At 51.7% G+C, this 17,707-nt stretch overlaps 10 protein-coding genes across 10 annotated transcripts; 6 read left to right on the top strand and 4 right to left on the bottom strand.

Annotated features, from left to right (window-relative positions):
• Positions 1 to 284: 284 nt before the first annotated feature.
• On the top strand, positions 285 to 1,339 carry EI97DRAFT_461602 (Metallo-hydrolase/oxidoreductase; the record flags this gene model as incomplete). The annotated part of the gene is made up of 2 exons (XM_033801212.1): positions 285 to 446; positions 500 to 1,339. 2 exons carry the CDS (start codon positions 285 to 287, stop codon positions 1,337 to 1,339), a joined length of 1,002 nt encoding a protein of 333 aa, XP_033650361.1.
• A 210-nt stretch (positions 1,340 to 1,549) lies between these two features.
• On the bottom strand, positions 1,550 to 2,115 carry EI97DRAFT_436595 (DUF1772-domain-containing protein). The gene has a single exon (XM_033799147.1). The coding sequence runs from the start codon at positions 2,052 to 2,054 to the stop codon at positions 1,605 to 1,607; it is 450 nt and encodes a 149-aa protein (XP_033650360.1). The 5' UTR covers positions 2,055 to 2,115; the 3' UTR covers positions 1,550 to 1,604.
• A 164-nt stretch (positions 2,116 to 2,279) lies between these two features.
• EI97DRAFT_425540 (uncharacterized protein) lies at positions 2,280 to 3,199 on the top strand (the record flags this gene model as incomplete). The annotated part of the gene is made up of 3 exons (XM_033797160.1): positions 2,280 to 2,775; positions 2,866 to 3,062; positions 3,130 to 3,199. The coding sequence occupies exons 1-3, from the start codon at positions 2,500 to 2,502 to the stop codon at positions 3,197 to 3,199; spliced, it is 543 nt and encodes a 180-aa protein (XP_033650359.1). The 5' UTR covers positions 2,280 to 2,499.
• A 912-nt stretch (positions 3,200 to 4,111) lies between these two features.
• On the bottom strand, positions 4,112 to 4,399 carry EI97DRAFT_349949 (uncharacterized protein; the record flags this gene model as incomplete). The annotated part of the gene is made up of 1 exon (XM_033794828.1): positions 4,112 to 4,399. A coding segment is annotated over one exon (288 nt), but the record flags the coding sequence as incomplete, so codon positions are not given.
• Positions 4,400 to 4,971: 572 nt separating this feature from the next.
• EI97DRAFT_436594 (uncharacterized protein) lies at positions 4,972 to 8,164 on the bottom strand. The gene is made up of 7 exons (XM_033799146.1): positions 8,017 to 8,164; positions 7,826 to 7,969; positions 7,356 to 7,777; positions 6,825 to 7,301; positions 5,996 to 6,774; positions 5,563 to 5,947; positions 4,972 to 5,510 (listed from the first exon to the last, which is right to left on the bottom strand). The coding sequence occupies exons 2-7, from the start codon at positions 7,934 to 7,936 to the stop codon at positions 5,060 to 5,062; spliced, it is 2,625 nt and encodes an 874-aa protein (XP_033650357.1). The 5' UTR covers positions 7,937 to 7,969; positions 8,017 to 8,164; the 3' UTR covers positions 4,972 to 5,059.
• Positions 8,165 to 9,004: 840 nt separating this feature from the next.
• EI97DRAFT_470080 (uncharacterized protein) lies at positions 9,005 to 11,025 on the top strand. The gene is made up of 8 exons (XM_033801748.1): positions 9,005 to 9,474; positions 9,523 to 9,627; positions 9,681 to 9,728; positions 9,786 to 9,977; positions 10,032 to 10,219; positions 10,271 to 10,348; positions 10,404 to 10,506; positions 10,553 to 11,025. Exons 1-8 carry the CDS (start codon positions 9,330 to 9,332, stop codon positions 10,723 to 10,725), a joined length of 1,032 nt encoding a protein of 343 aa, XP_033650356.1. The 5' UTR covers positions 9,005 to 9,329; the 3' UTR covers positions 10,726 to 11,025.
• Positions 11,026 to 12,320: 1,295 nt separating this feature from the next.
• Positions 12,321 to 13,426, top strand: EI97DRAFT_196925 (uncharacterized protein). Its single transcript, XM_033793649.1, has one exon. It carries the CDS (start codon positions 12,617 to 12,619, stop codon positions 13,289 to 13,291), a length of 675 nt encoding a protein of 224 aa, XP_033650355.1. The 5' UTR covers positions 12,321 to 12,616; the 3' UTR covers positions 13,292 to 13,426.
• On the bottom strand, positions 13,427 to 14,292 carry EI97DRAFT_196924 (uncharacterized protein). The gene is made up of 2 exons (XM_033793648.1): positions 14,159 to 14,292; positions 13,427 to 14,111 (listed from the first exon to the last, which is right to left on the bottom strand). The coding sequence occupies exons 1-2, from the start codon at positions 14,230 to 14,232 to the stop codon at positions 13,562 to 13,564; spliced, it is 624 nt and encodes a 207-aa protein (XP_033650354.1). The 5' UTR covers positions 14,233 to 14,292; the 3' UTR covers positions 13,427 to 13,561.
• A 143-nt stretch (positions 14,293 to 14,435) lies between these two features.
• On the top strand, positions 14,436 to 15,659 carry EI97DRAFT_436591 (uncharacterized protein). Its single transcript, XM_033799145.1, has 3 exons — positions 14,436 to 14,679; positions 14,729 to 14,798; positions 14,874 to 15,659. The coding sequence occupies exons 1-3, from the start codon at positions 14,459 to 14,461 to the stop codon at positions 15,372 to 15,374; spliced, it is 792 nt and encodes a 263-aa protein (XP_033650353.1). The 5' UTR covers positions 14,436 to 14,458; the 3' UTR covers positions 15,375 to 15,659.
• Positions 15,660 to 16,621: 962 nt separating this feature from the next.
• On the top strand, positions 16,622 to 17,596 carry EI97DRAFT_196765 (uncharacterized protein). The gene is made up of 2 exons (XM_033793646.1): positions 16,622 to 17,038; positions 17,100 to 17,596. The coding sequence occupies exons 1-2, from the start codon at positions 16,775 to 16,777 to the stop codon at positions 17,520 to 17,522; spliced, it is 687 nt and encodes a 228-aa protein (XP_033650352.1). The 5' UTR covers positions 16,622 to 16,774; the 3' UTR covers positions 17,523 to 17,596.
• Positions 17,597 to 17,707: the final 111 nt, after the last annotated feature.

Below are 17,707 nucleotides of genomic sequence, written 5' to 3'. Positions count from 1 at the left end.
GTCATCGGGACGGGGACGGCTTCCACTGCATCGGACCCCGAAGTGGTAGTGGACTCACATGCCTTTAAAGAGCCGAGTACCAAGGTCTCGGCGCTTTCTCAATATCGGTGGAATATCAAACCGAAACACCAGCATGAATTTCCCCTGCATATTCTGATCGAGTTTGAGTGTCTTCGTCGTTTCTATTGTCTGCGTAGACTGTGTTCCATAGACTTTCTGACCAATTCGTGCGGTGCTTGTATAGTCACGTCAATATCCCACCTCACAACATATCCTCAAACATCATGGAAGACGATAAAGGCGGTTACCGGCAAATCAACAAATCCCTGAACATATGCGCGTTTGAGGATTATCTCAGGGGCCAAACGGCACGCCTGCCTCGATTAGAAAACGTTGAGCAGCTCACTCCGCGCGTGCTTCGTGTTCTAGGCCAGAATCCGGGGAAGGTAAAATCGAACCGTCCACCTGTTCACCGGACATCAGACTCACACTGTCACAGTTCACCTTTCAAGGCACCAACACCTACGTCGTTGGTACTGGCAAGCATAGACTGATCATCGACACCTCCGGAGGCGAGCCAGAATGGGCTGAGTTACTCTCGTCCACTCTAGCATCCATGAACATTAGCCTCTCGCACGTCCTCCTGACCCACTGGCATGGTGACCACACCGGCGGTGTTCCCGATTTACTCCGCTTATACCCACACCTCCAGAATTCGATTTACAAAAACTTACCCGATAAGGGCCAGCAAAACATCACCGACGGCCAAATCTTCAAGGTCGAAGGCGCGACGGTCCGAGCGATACATGTCCCAGGCCATTCAGAAGACCACATGTGCTTCATTCTCGAGGAGGAACAGGCCATGTTCACCGGCGACAATATCCTGGGCCACGGTACGAGCGCGGTCGAAGACCTGAGCACGTTCATGGCTAGCCTGGAAAAAATGCGCGCGGAAAACTGCCAGATTGGATACTCCGCTCATGGTGTTACAGTCACTGATCTTCCCGCCAAGATTGCCGGTGAGCTAGGCCAGAAATTCCGGCGCGAGAGGCAGGTTATGCAAGCGCTCGGCCGTGTTCGCGCCCGTGGTGAAAAGAGCATTACAGTCAAGGACCTCGTTACCGAAATCTATGGCGAATCTTTGGATGAAGGTACGCGCAGTTTGGCTCTGGAACCCTTCATTGGCGAGGTCTTGCGGAAACTCGCCAATGATGGTAGGGTTGCGTTCGAGATGCGCGGTGGGAAGCGGAAGTGGTATTCGGTGGAAACAATGGCGCAGCAGACTGTCAGAGGACGCGTTGAGGAGGCCAAGCGCCCGATGGTCAAAGTTCAGGGATAGATGGGGGGAATGAATCGAATTACATGGTTACTTCCTTTCTCGGCCTAACATTTAATTTCTATTGGTGGCTACTGAATACAATTGACCCGCTAATCTTCGCTTGCCCAACCACTCACGTTCGACCCGACTACCTCGGAAGGAAAGCAACATCGGAGCATCGGAATTCGGGTCAATGAAGGTGCCAACTTTCTCCACATACTGTGGTACTCACTCAGTCCCACAACTCCGACACCCAAACCCTGGTATCTGGAACCTTTCTACCCAGCTACATACTGAGCTCCCCCAACACTCCGCGCAACCCCAACACCGCACCCACCAACGGGAATACCGACCTCGCAATATGCATCCAAGCCCAGCTTGCAATCAAGCCCCTAACCTCCGCAAAGTCAGCCGCTGATGACTTACCCCCCGCCAGCTCCTTCAAACCGAACAGTCTATTATTCGTCGGAGCCATTACAATCCATGTGAACGGCACCATTGAGATTGTGGTCGCGGCGGCACTTGCATAGATGCGCCACGGCTTCGGGTTCGTTGCGCTCGCGGCAACGCGATTGCGCAACGCAGAGTACGCGAAGAGAGAGGTTGCGGCCACGCAGAATGCAGGCATGACCATGTGACCATAGTGATAGAGGCGAGCCCACTGTGTGAGGAGAGGGAGGGGCTGAGTGACGGTGTCGAACAGGACTGGAACGGTAACGATGGAGATGGATGCCATTGCACCTGGTAATGTGTTAGTTTGGGACCGTGACGGATGCCGAAGGGAGGAACGCACCGGATAGGAATGATGCGGTCATGAAGGCTGTGGCTTGCACCCCGATGGATGACTGTGTGGATTTTGGGCGTGGCGCCATTATTTTTGATACTGTGATACTGTGGTGAATTGCGTGCCGATTTTCTTGCTTTTCCAGTTCATCGGGCAGGAGTGTCTTGGAAGGCAGGTTATATTCCCTTCCTCATCGCAGCATGTCGGCAGCGATGTTCTGGTGTAGCGAACAAGTTGATCGCCGTGCCATGGCCTCGGACTGATAGAACAAGCCGAGCTCGACTGATTTTCGTTCTTCCGACCTGGGCTCCTTTCATACGACCTACCCCCTTCTCTCCGATGCCATGCGATATTACATGTCACCCCAACAATGAGCAGAATTTAGCAGTGTCAGACCATGCTTACGGACCTAACAATGGCCTCCACGCAATCAAACCAGACAGACACGTCTTTCGCCGCGCCAAAGTCAGCTGCGATAGCGCAGGATGGAACCCTTGAGAATGGCCACACTTCTCAAGAGCCCGACGAAAAGCGAAAATACCTTTGCCTCACTATTTGTGGCTACCGGAAGCCTGGAATGACCGAGGAAGCCTACCGCAACCACATGGTCAACGTCTCCGCGCCCATGACCAAAGACCTGATGGTCAAGTATGGCATCAAACGGTGGACTCAAGTAAGTTTTCAACCTGTCTCTAACCATATCGTCATCAATCATCGCACCCACTCACTTCCACTCGTCCTATTTCGCTAATTCTCACCAAAGATCCACAACCAATCCTCCACCCGCGCCTTGATGTCCCACCTCTTCGACCCCCAAATGTGCAACGTTGCCGATTTTGACTGCTTTAGTCAGGTCGTGTTCGAGTCAATCGAGGACTACAAGCGGATGAAGCAAGATCCATGGTATAAGGAGAAGCTTATGCATGATCATGAAAACTTCGCGGATACGAAGAGAAGCATGTAAGTATCGCATTGACTGTGCGCAGTATTGGGGAAAAGCCGGGTTTGGCTGACTATGGTGATACAGGATGACGATTGGTTGGATTGAGGAATTTGTTCGTGACGGACAGGTTGTGGACGGCTTCAAGGCATGTTAGGAGAAAGGGGACGGTGCGTAGGGAGGAAAAAAGAATGGATTGCTCGGGTAAATTTGGTATCGCCGGACTCATGAAATGTGATGAATATTGTGCTGTGCTCCAACCGGGGACGCCCGAGGCAATCGGTGAATGACCTATTCAATCCGCCATTGTGTCAACAGCCTTCTGCTCCTCTTACATATTTGTCTTGAGCTTTCGGTGTATGTTTAACCATGAAGCGCGCATTGATTCACCTGGAGCTTTTTCCCACACAGCTTGACCTCCCGTCGGCACGGGCACAGGAATCAAACATCAACCGCAGACGACGGTGGTGTCTCTCGACTCCTCGGAATTTGGCATTTTAATATTATGGGCAGCTTCGAGTTGTGTAGCTTTGTTATATACGCTATTCTCCTCGGGCCGGGCCCGACCAAAGTTTGTCTGGAGCTCTTTTCTTAACGGTATGTGCCTCTCGCCAAGGACAGATACAAATCCGAGTAAAACAAGTGCAATAGCCGCATACCACAAGTTCCTCAATGTTTCGACATACACTGCATGGACATTCCTTTGAACAGTATCTGGACGGCTAGCGCGATATGGGCCGCTTGCGAAATGATATGCCCGTCCATCTCAGTTGCAACTGTACGTCAAGGTAGTTTGCCAGACGGCCGTCGTTTTTGCTCCGTTGAGTGTTGAAAATAACTCCTGGGATTGTAGTTCCCCAAACAGAGCCAAAACTTCTCAAGAATGAGTACAGTCCCACCAAGGTGGCGACTTCTAATTCTGACAGACTGGCTTGCATAGCTGGGAGAACGGTTAGTATAATCAGTCCTTGGCCAATGACTTCAATTGCTTGAAAGACGACCAATAGATAATGCAGGAGGAGTGTCTGCATCCTGCATCGTGAACAGCCGAAGTCCTATCGTCATCAGCCATACCGCCGGAGCCCGAATCCTGAATTGTGCGACCGGCAATCAACATTCCAGCACTGTTCGCTGCGCCGGCGATATCACTACCTATAGCAAAAATTGAAACCGATATGAGCATAGGGGATCGTCGACCGAAGATGATGCAAAGCTGGGCTGTGCGCGGTTGCTCTACTGCTTGAGCTAGTAGGAAGCACCTAGCAATCGAAATGTACTGCTTATTTACGTCAGATATCTTGTTGGTAATATGAGGCTGAGCGATGGTGATGATTGATCCGTCCAGAGCGCAGTGAAAACTATTAGGCAAAGACGTAGAATAACGACCCAGAATTGTCTTCCCAAATGGCTTTCTGTCTTTCGAAGCTTGGAAGAATCAGCGCCTTGAGCGGCGGGCAGTTCAAAAGGAGGAGTATCTTTGAGTGCATGTGCAATTGGGGTCTTGATTGCCGTCAAGTATAAAGTCTTCTACTACGAAGTCCTAAGGTAGGTAGCATAAGTCCGAAACTCACTAGATTCTCCCGTAATCAGGCGAAAAACCAATGCACCTGTATTCTCTACCCCAATATTAGGCTCTAAAATATATGCTGTCGCATCTCCAAAGCCGATACCAACCGTTCAGCGGTTGACCAAATCACTCGCGTTTGAACCGGACTTTTGCATGATCATGATGAAACTAATTAGACAGATCAACAAGGCGATAACTGGATGTTATTTTCGAACTCTCTCACATTAACAGTAACGAAGAGATTATGTCAAATAGAATATACCAGATTCATTACCACTTATCCACTTATCGCGTGTCATAGGCCATATTGACTCTTACTCGTAGTGCGTTCACTACGAGCGCAGTAAAATAAAAGATCTGTTGCAAGATAAGGTAAGATCTAGATTCTACTGAATGAAGTAACTCTAAACTGATTCAAAATCGTACACCTCTCTACAAACTCCTCTCCCCCTAGTAATTGTCGAATCCTATCCAACACCTAATGCCGAGATAATTCTTGACCTGGCCTGCACTTCCAGCCCAATGTGTACCCGTCAGAACAACACCATTTTGATTTACAATGCTGTCAGAGATGCAAGGGAAGTTGTATCTCCAGCAGTCCTGGCTGTTTGCATAACCGTTTGAGCCGGTCAAGATGATGTTGTAGTGACCACCACAGTCTTGGGCTTTGGTAACCCATCCCATGTTGTAGTACTGGTGTACGCACTGCAGCTTCATCATCTGGTCGTCAATCAAGTCGGGTAGGGGCTTGCCGTCCTTGCCCTTGTTCTCCTTCTGCTCGCGGGTGGCCCAGGTGTTGCATTCCCAATTAGGTTTGTCTCTCGCGACACGTTCCCAAGTGGGAACCACCTCAAAAACGTTCCCAGTAGACTTGTGGACTGTTCGACCTCCCCACTTGAGGCTTTTGCTTTGGTTAGAAGTGCGATTGTAAGCGGCGGCGAGAGGAAACTTACTTGTGCTGGTTCAGCTCGTCATTATGGTCACATCCATCGACCAGTTCCTTCAAGAACTCGACGCACTGTTCAGGGGAAGGAACGTTGCCGTTCTTCACCTCGAGCCGAAGCTTGAAAGTGTCGTGGTCATGATCATATTGCTCTTCGACGATTCCGTCTTTGTACTTCTCGTCCTTGAAGTTCAGCTTGCAGAACGTGTTCTCAATGGCGTCAACCATCTGGTCGCGTTGTCCCCATTTCCACTTGAACTTGTCCTCGCGAACTTCCTTTTGTTCTTTGAAACAAATCTTGTCGTGTGCCTTATCATCTGTGCGATCGATGTCATATTCATACTTGCCGCAGCCAACATCAATCATGCCCTTCTCGGCCATGACCTGGGTACCACCTATCGTACGATTAGAAGAGGAGAAGGAGTGGGAGAGGAAATACGTACAAAGACCAGTAAGCTCCTGGAAGGCGCTGTTGCAGTCGATCTTGCAATTCTCGCCCCCGGTCCATATGAACTTGAACTTCCAGCCATCAAACTGCTGCACATTGAGAGGAGGTGCTCGCTTCCTGGAAGGCTTCTGATAGTCGGCATTGGTCAATGTCTTTTCAAGTTTGTCTTTGCCCACATCTTTGCAGAACGCAGGGAATATGCCGCTGAATAACTGGTATGGCGCTTCCGTGAGCTTCTCCGAACAAGAGCGCTCTTTTGAGCGATCCCACGGTGGGTTCTTGTCCTCAGATCCGTCGGTTGTGATCTTGTACTGAATGCAATCCTGCGCTACGTCGATCCCAAAGACCTTGTCGTTCTTCGCGCATTTTGACACACCATCGGTCATATGTTTGACACAGTCCTCCTCCGAGATTTTAGGTTCCTGCCCGCCGCAACTGTCGTCTCCAACCTTGTTCGCGGAGAGCCAAGCGGTGAACAGTTCGCCCTTATAGGATCGAGAGACTGGATCTTTGCCAACTACCGAGTTCGCAACGTCTTTGCAGAACGTCTTGATGTATCCCTCCAAATCTCCCTTGGGCATTGAGCTGTCAGAGAGATGTCCATCATTGGCGGGACAATTGGAACCCTCGCCGTTGTCATCGAATCCGTCTCCAGAATCCTTATTCCAGTCTGGATTTGCTGCAATAGCAGCGAGGATGGCCTGGTAAGCACCATCGTAACCGGGAATGTCCTTTGCCGGGTCGATTTTTATATTACATCCTTCACCCTTATTCCTATATTGAATGTCAGATTCGGCACTTTTATTTGGGTTTGGAGCGCTCACTCTTCTTCCGTTTTAACTTGGACTTTACCCTTCTTCAGGGTCATGCGATTCAACTCGATTTCAATGATGGTGAGTACATCTCCAGCGACATCGATCTTACCAAACGTCTGCCAGATGAAAATGGCGATGATTTGAACAAGCCTCCTGAGATCTGCCTCGCTGTACAGTGTCTTGATTGTCTTTGCCCACTCAATCATCGAGGTAATGTGTTCCGTAAGTTGTTGGTTTCCAACGATCTGAAGTTCGGCAGGGATACGTATCAACTCCATTCCTCCCAATCCGCCGTTAAGAATCGCCGCCATAATGGCGCTCTGTGTTTGAAGACGAAGACAAGTAGGAACGACGTCGTCGCGCCGCATTCGGGGCGATCGAGGGCAGATGGAGTGCTCAGCTGCGTCCTGCCAGAATTGCATATTGCCAGGAGGAAGCGTGATGACAATGTCTCCGTCGGATGCGGGCTCGACCTTAGGTGTAGCTCTGAAGAATCGAGTATTAGATAGGGCCACGAATTTGGGTTAAGGCTGGACTTACGTGACAGCTGGGCCGGAAACCGCCACTTTCGTTGGTTCCGCAGCTTCGCTGGGCTTGAACACGATCCCAGTTGCGGTTGCGTATGCATCCTGGTCCACTTTGGCGGTTGGCGTGGGGATTATAACTGCGGTTGGCATATAATCCTTCTCATGCTTCGTCAGATAAATCCATTGAATAAGAATGGAAATTCCGGCGACGGCAGCTGCAATCACGAAACGAGGAGCAATCTTCTTCTGCAGACCATCCTCGTTTGGCACCATGCCCAGAGCCTTCTTGGCACTTTCAATGCATTTTGGGTCCATGTTACCGCAGTCCGCCTCAACGGCGGTCTTGAAGGCGGAGGCGCGATCGGGCCCCAAGAATATCTTGAGATTGGAGCCATCGGGTTCAACTAAGATGTCGTTTCCTGTGAGGGTTGGGCCCTATCTGCAGTTAGACAAGTGTTGAGAATGACGGGCTGTAATACTAACCCCCGAGACTAGATAGTCCTTTGGTGGTTTGGCAACAACTGTGGGCTCCTGGGCCGTTGCTCCAAGAGCCCATAGAAGTAAGAGAAGTTTACCCGCGGTTCTACAAACCATCTTTCCCGAACTTTGTGTCGACCTGTGCTAATGAGCCTATGGTGGGTGGGAGATAGGTCGTATTTGTACCCCCTGAAGTGTTCCTATAATGTACGTTGGTCAAGGATCGAAATATGCCCCGTGTGCCGGATGGCATAAGGAAGCACACCGTACTTGGCGGTTGGGGGTTTGCGCTGGTTCACTCCTACCTTTGCGAGGATGCGTTTCGAGAGAATGATCTAATCAAACATAATCCAACGCAGCATGATCCAATCAACCGTCAGTCTGCTCAGACCATGGGCCTTCTCCCCAGGTACTTGCACTGTTCCAGCCTAGGGTTGAGTGCCATCCCTAAATCTGATCTGTCCTAAGCCCTAAACGCTGACATGATGTGGCCGCAAAGCCTCACGAGTTATAATGCTAACATAATGAGCGATTCCTCGGTCTGCCGCACGTCCCTTTTCCTATTTAGGAAATCTAGCTAGGCATGTAAGGGGCTGTGTAGGCTCCACGCTAATTGCTAGCGCCGATCCTAGCCTAAGAGATACGAGCACACATAAGCTAATTTCCACGCGCTGGTGGCGCTTCGTGCTCAATAACTAAGCGACGGTAGTGCGCTTGGGGAACTCCATTTCTGAGGCCTGACATCACTTTTCAGGGAGATTCAAGCTGTGTACAAAAGTACACAGGCTGGAAATGAGGGTATGCACAGTCATGTGCTGCTTGCCGAACCAACGGGCGGCTGTTGATGGTAGACTCATACGCGCGTTGTTTTGGTCGGGACCTAGCTCAATAGCGGATGTTGCGCTCGCGATGTGGGACAGCTCCCTGCCCCCAAGCCATCGATGCCTTTGCGCACCTTGCTTTTTGATCGTAAGACTTCTGTTCCGACGTGTGATTCCTTCAGAAATAGTTGAAAGGGATATGCTTAGAGATGGGGAGATATCCTATAGTTAGCATTGAGGATCCAGCTGTAAGTTACTCTGTACTCCGTACCTCCAATTAACCTGCGCAGGCCCCATTGCACTGTTCTGTCTGACGGTCAGATGCTGGGCTCGAAGTCGATGGAAGCTGACTAGTACTACTGAGGTCGCAAGCTAAATGTGTAAAAGGAGGAGCGGTAAGGCTGAGTGCACGGCCCAAATGGCTTGCTGGCATGGTCCAGTCCTGAGCCTGAGCTTTCAAGTTTGGGTCCAATTTTCATCAAAGACACGAGATCCTTTTGGCTTGTTACAAATCCGTCTAAAATTATCGTTAGTCTAGAAAAACGACGAGGCGATTTCAACGCTTATGCACATGATGTACATTGCACAGCCGGCATACTCTGGATTTCCAACTATGCCGAATTGTTATAAGATGGCATGGGGAGGACCTCACTCCCAAGTTCAACATAGACATCACACTCTCCTCGACCATGGGCCCCTTCGTTCGAACCCCGTTGCTGCTTCTCGTCCTCGCCCTCCAGGCTGCTTCGTTTATCGTCATCGATAGGCGATGCGACGCCTCGGAGAAAGGCGCTTTGGAGATAGCGATAAGAGAGACCAAAGAGATCGCGCAAGGTACTGGATCAAGTTTACGCTGTTCGGGTTTGTGCTAATCATGCTTAGCTGCCGTCGATGCCATGAATGCTCGCAAAATCGGCAACAGTGAGGAGGCCTACAAAGGCGCTTACGATCCGCTTTTTGGTGCTGGTGCTTATCCCAACGTAAAAGGTAGTTTTTGATGGACTCTTTGGCCATTATCCGCAATATTCTTACATTTCTAGGTGTTATGGAGAAAGTTGTCTCGCTGCATGACGATCAAGGATTCGGGGGTAAGTTCGCAAACGAACGGGAACAGGAGATCGTCCTTATACTGACTAAGACCACAGTGACCGTCTACTGCAAGGGCGGCATGGACCAAATCTTTGCTTTTGTCCCGGGTCCGCCAGAAAGAACCGAGGACAGGGACTTCCAAAACGCTGGAAAAGGGGAAGGTGAAAGGAAGGTGTATCCTGCCTTCGCGGGTAATTATCAGCAAATTTTCGGAGGAGACAAAAGCAATCTAGCCGCTAATCTCCACGGTACATACAGAAAGACGATTCCTTAACCATCAAAGACGCTAACCATATCGCCAGGTTACACGCCGGAGCCCGGCAAATTCGACTTCGCCAACCAGGCGCACATCTATCTGACCAAGGGCGCGTTTGAAATTGATCCCAAGTATGATAGCCGCCCCGTAAAAACGATCAGGGAATCTGGCCTCTCTACTGGGCACTCTCAACTCGATTCTATCCAGTCTACGACCACTATCTTGCTGCACGAGGTACCTGTTACTGAGCACAATCGGTTCTTTCAAGGACTAACGAACTCCTAGCTGATGCACGTTGCCGGTGGCTTGAGAGATCCATTTAAGCAGCGTCCTGGTAACCGCATCAGGGATGGCCCCGACGGTGTATGTCAAGACCCCTTTCGAAGGCAGAGACCTAAACTGACATTTGCCGGTACAGCTACTCTATGATTGGAAGCGCTGTGTAATCGTGGCAGCCAACTGGGACAGATTTCAGATAAAAACAGAGGAGACCGCGGACTGCCTCATGAAGTTTGCTCTTGGTAAGCGGAATGAAACTCGCGTAGCCACTTATACTGACCACACTAGCTTGCTACCTCCAACCCCCCAACAAGGATAATGCGCCTACTTGTTGGAATCTGGGTAATGTTGATCCGAATACTGGGAAACCTGCTAAGATCGAAGAGACGGGGGCATGGATAAAGAGGAGTTTGGAGGTTATGGATGCCCGGGCCAGATGGCATGCTCGAGCTTTCCGTTGAGCTCTCTTAATTTTCGGGAAGATCATTGTGGCCGCCTTGTACTTTAGATTTCTTGACTCCCCGTCCGCCATATCGCACGTTTGAATGTTGGCCGCCTTGCCATTCTTATCACAAGCAAGCCTTCTCACCGCGTCAAGTTCCGGTCCCCATTCTCCCATCTTTCATTAAAGTTTGGATGTCGGATGTCTGCATGTTCTTTGGAGCCTTTCCCCGAGGTCTTGAATGTCCATGTAGACGTCCTTCATCGCCCTTCTTGCACTCCCTTTTTGACCTTCTTTGGAGGCTTCAAGCTCGAAACACAACCCTGGGAATCTGCCGCTGTGTTCAGGATTTAGTGAACTCTTCTTGATATCATGTGGTACAAGGCCTGCGCACCGTGCCCCTGCCGGATGAAACTTGCCACTGAATAAAAGTAGGGGACCACTTGTGCAGCAGCAGTAGCCATCTCCAGTAGTCCGACCTCGAGCACGATCCCACCACTCGGCGCCGGTGTCGAGGACGACGCAGACTCAGGTAGATAAGCGGGCATCCGATAGCTAGGCGCTTCGGTAACTCTCCCCAGGGTGTCTTTATTAGCCACTTCATGCGTGCGCGAATGCCGCATCGCCTTGACAACCTCGCCGTCTCGTACAAACGGCTTGCTCTGCGATGCCGGGAATAGACGACTACATACTCGGGTATTGTCACCGTCGCAGCCTTCTGGAGCTATTACCGCTATCGTACAACATGTATCTGGATGGATCCCTGATTCAAGAGCCGTCTTGAGGGTGGATGGCCGAATCCGATCTTCAGGGCAATTTCAAAATAAACCGGAATAGTTTCTCACTGCTTCGCCGCCTTCCCTATGTGCCGGAGTGGAGCGAGGAATTCCCATCGGACATACATACCGCACCTGAAGGGCGGTTCACCCACCGTTCCGAGATACACCCTAAATGGGATGGGAAGAGCATTATGGACTCCACGGAGCTCGTTCAAGACGGCAAGTATGAAATCCCTTCGGGCATTATCGGCCATATCAACCACGGAGCAAAATGTCCTCGGTTCCTGCTTGACACCATACGTTGGCGTCAGGTACTGGCCGGATTGTCCGGGTGAGCGCAGTGGTCCCGAACAAGTTCACCGCGATTCCTACGGTCGGGAAGTCCAGGGTTTGAAAGACGGTACCCCATTTATTTTTGACAAGAAGCAAGCCGAAGGGCGGGCAAGTGGACGTGTCTGGCTATTGACGATTTTTTTGTCCTTGGATTCGACGGACCCCCCAAGCAACAGCGAAAACAGAGGAAATCAAAAAAACGCTTAACGGGCGCATGGATGACCCGGTCGTTTTCAGAAAGGTGACTGCATTGCCACTGTAAGATTGAGTTTGTATGATCCAAAACTCCCGTAGCCTGGCCCGCATCTGGCCGGTTTCTTCCTGTGAGAAGGGCAACATTAATATTGGAGTAGGTGCTCTTCAAATCGTGCTACCCCACTTCGTTGTTTTTATGGTGGTACTCTGTCAAAGCGAGCTCCCCTAGAGTCTCTCCATAATCAACACCCCTTAACCTTTTTTTGTCTTACTCTCTTTTGTCTCATTGTTGGTCATGCCGATGTCGTTTAGCTACTGAGCGTTTCTTCCATGTGCTGAGCGAACCTCACAGCTCCAACGTGGGACTTTGCCGGAAAAAAGGCCCCCATTATTAATACAAGGCAGTGACGGATCACGCTATGGAGACTGTAAACCTGAACTAGACCATCAAAATGGCGGACTGGTTTCCCCCAGTCTTCGGCATCTTCTACAGCACACTCCTCCTCGTCTATACGTCCACCTAAGATATCTGGCGACGGTCGCCGCGGGTAGCTGACGGATGTATCTATCCTGGCAGTCGGTCTGGCAAGTGTTGTTCACAATATGGATGATAAGGCCATGATCGCACACGTCACTGTGGAGAAGGATGTCAGGTCGAGTACGGAAAATCCATGGCGTCTGGCTTTCCACCATTCTCTCCGGCACACTCCTTTCCATCACCCTCCACTTCACTTAAGTCCCCATACAAACATCCCGTCGTCGGCCGCAGCGACGGAGCCGATGAATATGTCCGTCCCGGGAGTGAATTCGGTAAATGTTGTTCAATGTATAGATGGCGTCAAAACGACCCCGATGGCCATTGTCGCCCTAGTTGCAAAGCCCAAATACGGCCGAAGAAATATCTCTAGCCCTATCTCGCCTAACGGCCGTGCGGCGGTAGGAACAGGGAGTTTTGTCTGTCCTAGAAGCAGATGTGGTGATTGCTGCTCCTTGAACGGATTCTGCGGATCACGAAGCGCGTATTGTAGTAGAGGGTGCCAGCTGAAGTTTGGGATTTGCGACGCTAGATTAAATGTATTAATGGCTAGGGTGTGTTCGATGTTGGATGAAGCCTGCTGTAACCGGTGCTGGGCGCACTATGTGGACTGCCGTGGCGACGGGGGTAGACAAACTGTTCGACTAAAGTCTAAAAGGTGCCACGGTATTGGCAGAAATTTCTGTTGCTTTGTACGCTGTTTATGTAAGGACAGTCGGGAGGTTGCGTGGTCACAGGCGTAGATTTCGCTAGTGTACAGAAATTGAGTCTGCCGACCAGAGAGGCAGTGAGGCAGACCGACAAGCCGTGTGGCAGCTGTGAGCCAGGCTAGGAGAGCGATGTAACTCTTACCTTGTGCTTCAACTCTTTCAGGAGTGAGGAAGAAATGGAGCACGTAGACCTTAGCGAACCAGCTAAGGGACTTCTCAAGAGCCACGTTGACACCTCTCCGAGGGATTCTGAGCGGGAGAAGTTGCCGTGAAACTGAAGAGGGACCGCTAACCCCGTTGCTTTCATGTGGCGCCGACCTCTTGCTCCCCTAATAAGCTTTCTTCCACAAAACTTACAAAGGCGTCTATGGCCTCCTTCTCTTCAGCAGTCCCTTGTCCGTCCCTGTAACGTTTGAGTAGTCTCAACCCGTGGGCGTCGCCTCGTTTTGGTGTCCACTTCGGCGGATTGAAGGCAGTGTAGGAACTTCCCCTTCCCCTTCCACGCCCTCTTCCTCTGTTCCCATCACCACGAGTTTGCCCTCGTCCTCTGCCTGATCGCCACGTATTGTGGGCAGGGATTTGATCGTCCCGATCGGGTTCGATGGTTGCGGCATAGATGCGCTGTAGAAGAGGGAGCAGGGTCGTATGGGTTTGGAGGAGTTCACGAAATTTCGGGTTGGTTCCGAGGGCGGAGTAGTCGATCTGCTGTTTGATGTATCTGGGTACAGGAGGAGGGGCGGGTGGTTCGGGGATGTGAACTTCATGTGCTGTCGGGGTATGTGTGGTGTTAGAAGAAGCCGCGTCTTCTCCCAGGTGTTTCTCTTTATGCAGTTTGAAGCAGGCTAAGGAGCAGCTGAGAAAAGTTAGTGAGCGTCCGGGCCGTCTGGAGCGTGCTCCTACTATGGAAGTGAACAGGTCGGGCATTTGTATTTCCTTGGCTGCGCATTGCACACGCGGCACAGCTGTTCGGCCATGCCGGGCGAGGGAAGATCGTAGCTCAGAAGAATAGGTTGTCGGGGGCAGTCTCACTGCTTCCGCAGGTACAAGTAGTCACTACTGGGTGCAGCATTTCACCGTCGCCAATGCCAAGCTTGCGCTCTGCTAGTCCCAAAGTGGCTAGATTTTCCGCGGCGAACCTCAGCTCCATCCATCTGATCATTGTCGTTCAACCTCCGGCTGGCTCCCCGCCCTCTCCTCGCCATGTCGACCACATTGCCACTATTCCATGCGATACCACGCTTCTCCGAGCCCTGGGTGTGCGGACCATGCATTCGCGCCCTGGCTCGGCCATCTCGGTTGCAACAAATCCCGCATCTGCCTGCTCGAAGATGTCTGAACACGACGAAGGAGACGAGGCAGAGCGCTGTGCCGTCAATGGACAGTATGCAGGCCCGGTATAAGGAGAGGAACCGCACTACTATGTAGGAAGGGTGCCGAACAGACCTGCCATCTCCGTGCTAACTATCAAAGGAACTATGTTTTTAGCGTCATACTAGGGACTGCTGCGCTCTCGTATGGATCTGTACCAATGTACAAAATGGTAAATCAGCATTGATTGCTCTCCTTCCTCCAATAGGCCTTCGTCCGAGTACTTGTGCTTACCTGTGCGTTACAGATTTGCCAGACCACTGGTTGGGGAGGTCAACCTATCAAATCAGCTGCACACGGAGGCGACTCGTCCATAGACCCGTCGGAGCGCCTCAAACCCGTAGAGACGCACCCACGCATACGCATCACCTTCAACGGCTCCGTATCCGATGTTCTACCGTGGAAATTCGTGCCTCAACAGCGCGAGGTCCGCGTTCTGCCCGGTGAGACGGCACTCGCCTTCTACACGGCAACAAACATGTCTTCGGAAGATATCATTGGCGTCGCCACGTATTCTGTGACGCCCGGACAGGTGGCACCCTATTTCAGCAAGATCCAATGTTTTTGCTTCGAGGAGCAGAGACTGAATGCTGGCGAGACCGTCGACATGCCAGTTTTCTTCTACATTGACCCGGAATTCGTGAAAGACATCAACATGAAGGGTATCGAGACGGTGACATTGAGTTATACGTTTTTCAAGGCGAAATACGACAAGGACGGACATTTGAGACCAGTACCGATGGTATGAAAGAGCATCCAGATTGTACGATACAAGAGAGAGATGCATTGGACTCGGCATTAGACCCAGAAAATATACCGCAGAGCGCGCTGCTCGCGCGGCGCATCCATACATCACCACGCGAGACAATCTTCCCGATGTGGCAATCCTGCATGCTTGTACATTGTTTGGAAGAATGACGAGGCGGAGTGTGCACGGGCGAACCGCCTTGCAGACGTGAACAACCTTATAGAGGCTGGATATGTAACCAAAGGTAGCAAATGAAGTAATTTTGATGGTCATTATACAAGCCGGTGGCCATTGAGAATCAGAGGACTGGAACAGGAGTCATGTCGGGTACTCCAGGGCTGCCCAGGTGCTGTTGCTTCGGGGGCGTGCCTTCCTGATGGGTTCACCTGTTTTTCTCCCTCTCCCTCTCTCTTCTGCCCAGCTGGCATATTCCTTCCTCCACCATCCATCATGGAAAGCTGAAAAATGCTGACGGCGCATCTTACGAGCCCAAGACAAATCATCCCAAGCCTGGTAGTACGGGACTTGAGGAGAGATGGCGATGAGAGGTACGTAGGATGGACCACGGTGCGCAGCCGCGGGCATCTCACTGTGTTATAGCCACGCTTCTCACACCACTACGAACTTGCAGCCCATCTCGATTGCCCGTCATGCTACAACGTCAGAGTACTTCAGCAGCTGAGGAAGAGATGGAGAAGCAGCACCGCTTTGGGCGACGCGGCACGGTTTCTTCGACCTGGAGTCACACAACGGGATGTACTCCATAACCCGTTCGAAGCCCAAAACCTCGCACCGGCTCTCCCTCCTCACACACACACCGCCAGGCCGTGTGCTATGTTGGCTAGCCAGCCATCGCAGGACCAGACCAGACTACAAGTACACCCGAGACGCAGGGACGACATTTTCGCCGAGAAACCTGGGAGCTGCCAAGGCGATAGATGACGGCGGATCGTCTCAGCCCTTGGCAACGAGATGGCACAAGAAAGAGGCAGGACGAGGAGTCAAGGACGAGCACTCAGCACACACAGCTCTATGGAGCAACTCCGTACGGAGTACATCTACCACAAGCGCTCGAGGATTGTGCCGAGTGTGATTGGCGCCAGCACCGCTCACGACGGAACTGACGGAGCTTGCCCAGCGCCGAGGCCAAGGCCCAAGACATCTACCAAGGCTCTTGACCGTCGTAAACGCATGTAACCCAGCAAACCCGTCCGTCTCTCTGTCTCTGCCCAGGGAAAACGTCAAAGAGTCGCTCTCTGCCTCTCCTATATCTATCATGACTGTCGCCTCACCACCAGCTTCCTTCAGTTGCCGTTGCCTTGCGCCATACCGATTCATGTTCGCCGCCGCCTAGCCTGTCCCGCCCTGTCCCGCCTGTTTCCGCCCCGCCCGCCAGCTCGATGGACGCCCAGCCTCCGCCTCCCTCCGCGCCCTCTGCGACCTTCCATACCAATGGGCACTCGCACCGCGAACACGCGTCTATCCCGGACATTGAGCGCGACGCTCAGCTGAACCTCCCTCATCCACCCAGAGCACATCTGGATCCGGAGAAGGCGAGCTACTTGAACCCTCGCCAGGAACCCCACCCCAACGTCACCCATGTTGTATATGGCGCGGACGAGTATCCCGACAAAGGCCCCAACGAAAGGCCCCTTCAGTTGCTGGTATGTTCCCCTCTCTGGCACTACTCGCAGTACGACATTACTAATCGAGTGTCAATTGAAGCTATTCCTGTCCGGACCCTGCGTCGTACTATCAATTCTCGTCACCCTTTGGACGCTTCTCTCGCTCCTCACCGCCTTCGTGCTTCACCCGTTGCGCCTGTGTAGCACCGCTCGACCCTCACTAACCGCACGGCTCACAAGTTTCCTCGCACCGCCATTGAACCTTCAGCTCCACCTCATATACTCCTTGTCATACTCAACCGAGTACACGCTTCCCATGCTCATCCTTGTGCTCCTCTTCTCGCCCATCGTAGCCATTGGCGTCGCAGTTGGCGCCTGGACGGCCGCTTGTTTCTGGTTCTTCTCGGCCATATTGGGAGATCCTGCGGGACAGGATCAGGGCCACAATGACGGCAAGGACACTCTGCTCGGAGTACGGAACTGGTGGGACAGGTGGTTATCCAGGGGTCTGAAGCATACATGACGATGGAACAAAGGCTGGGCCTCCTCTCTTTGACGAATCATGGAGTTCCTCTGCATATACCTGTGTGGTTTTCCATTTCTCCCTGTCTCTTTAATTTCCAAGGGTCGTGATTCATATTGGTTAGCGGCATGGGCATGGACTGGGCATACTACGGCGTCTTCTGATTCTTGCTTGATCCATTCCCG

This window comes from Westerdykella ornata (assembly GCF_010094085.1).
Source record: "Westerdykella ornata strain CBS 379.55 unplaced genomic scaffold EI97scaffold_33, whole genome shotgun sequence".
NCBI classification, from domain to species: Eukaryota; Fungi; Ascomycota; class Dothideomycetes; order Pleosporales; family Sporormiaceae; genus Westerdykella; species Westerdykella ornata.
Note: the sequence above shows the minus strand (reverse complement) of the source record. Positions and strands in the feature narration are given on the sequence as shown.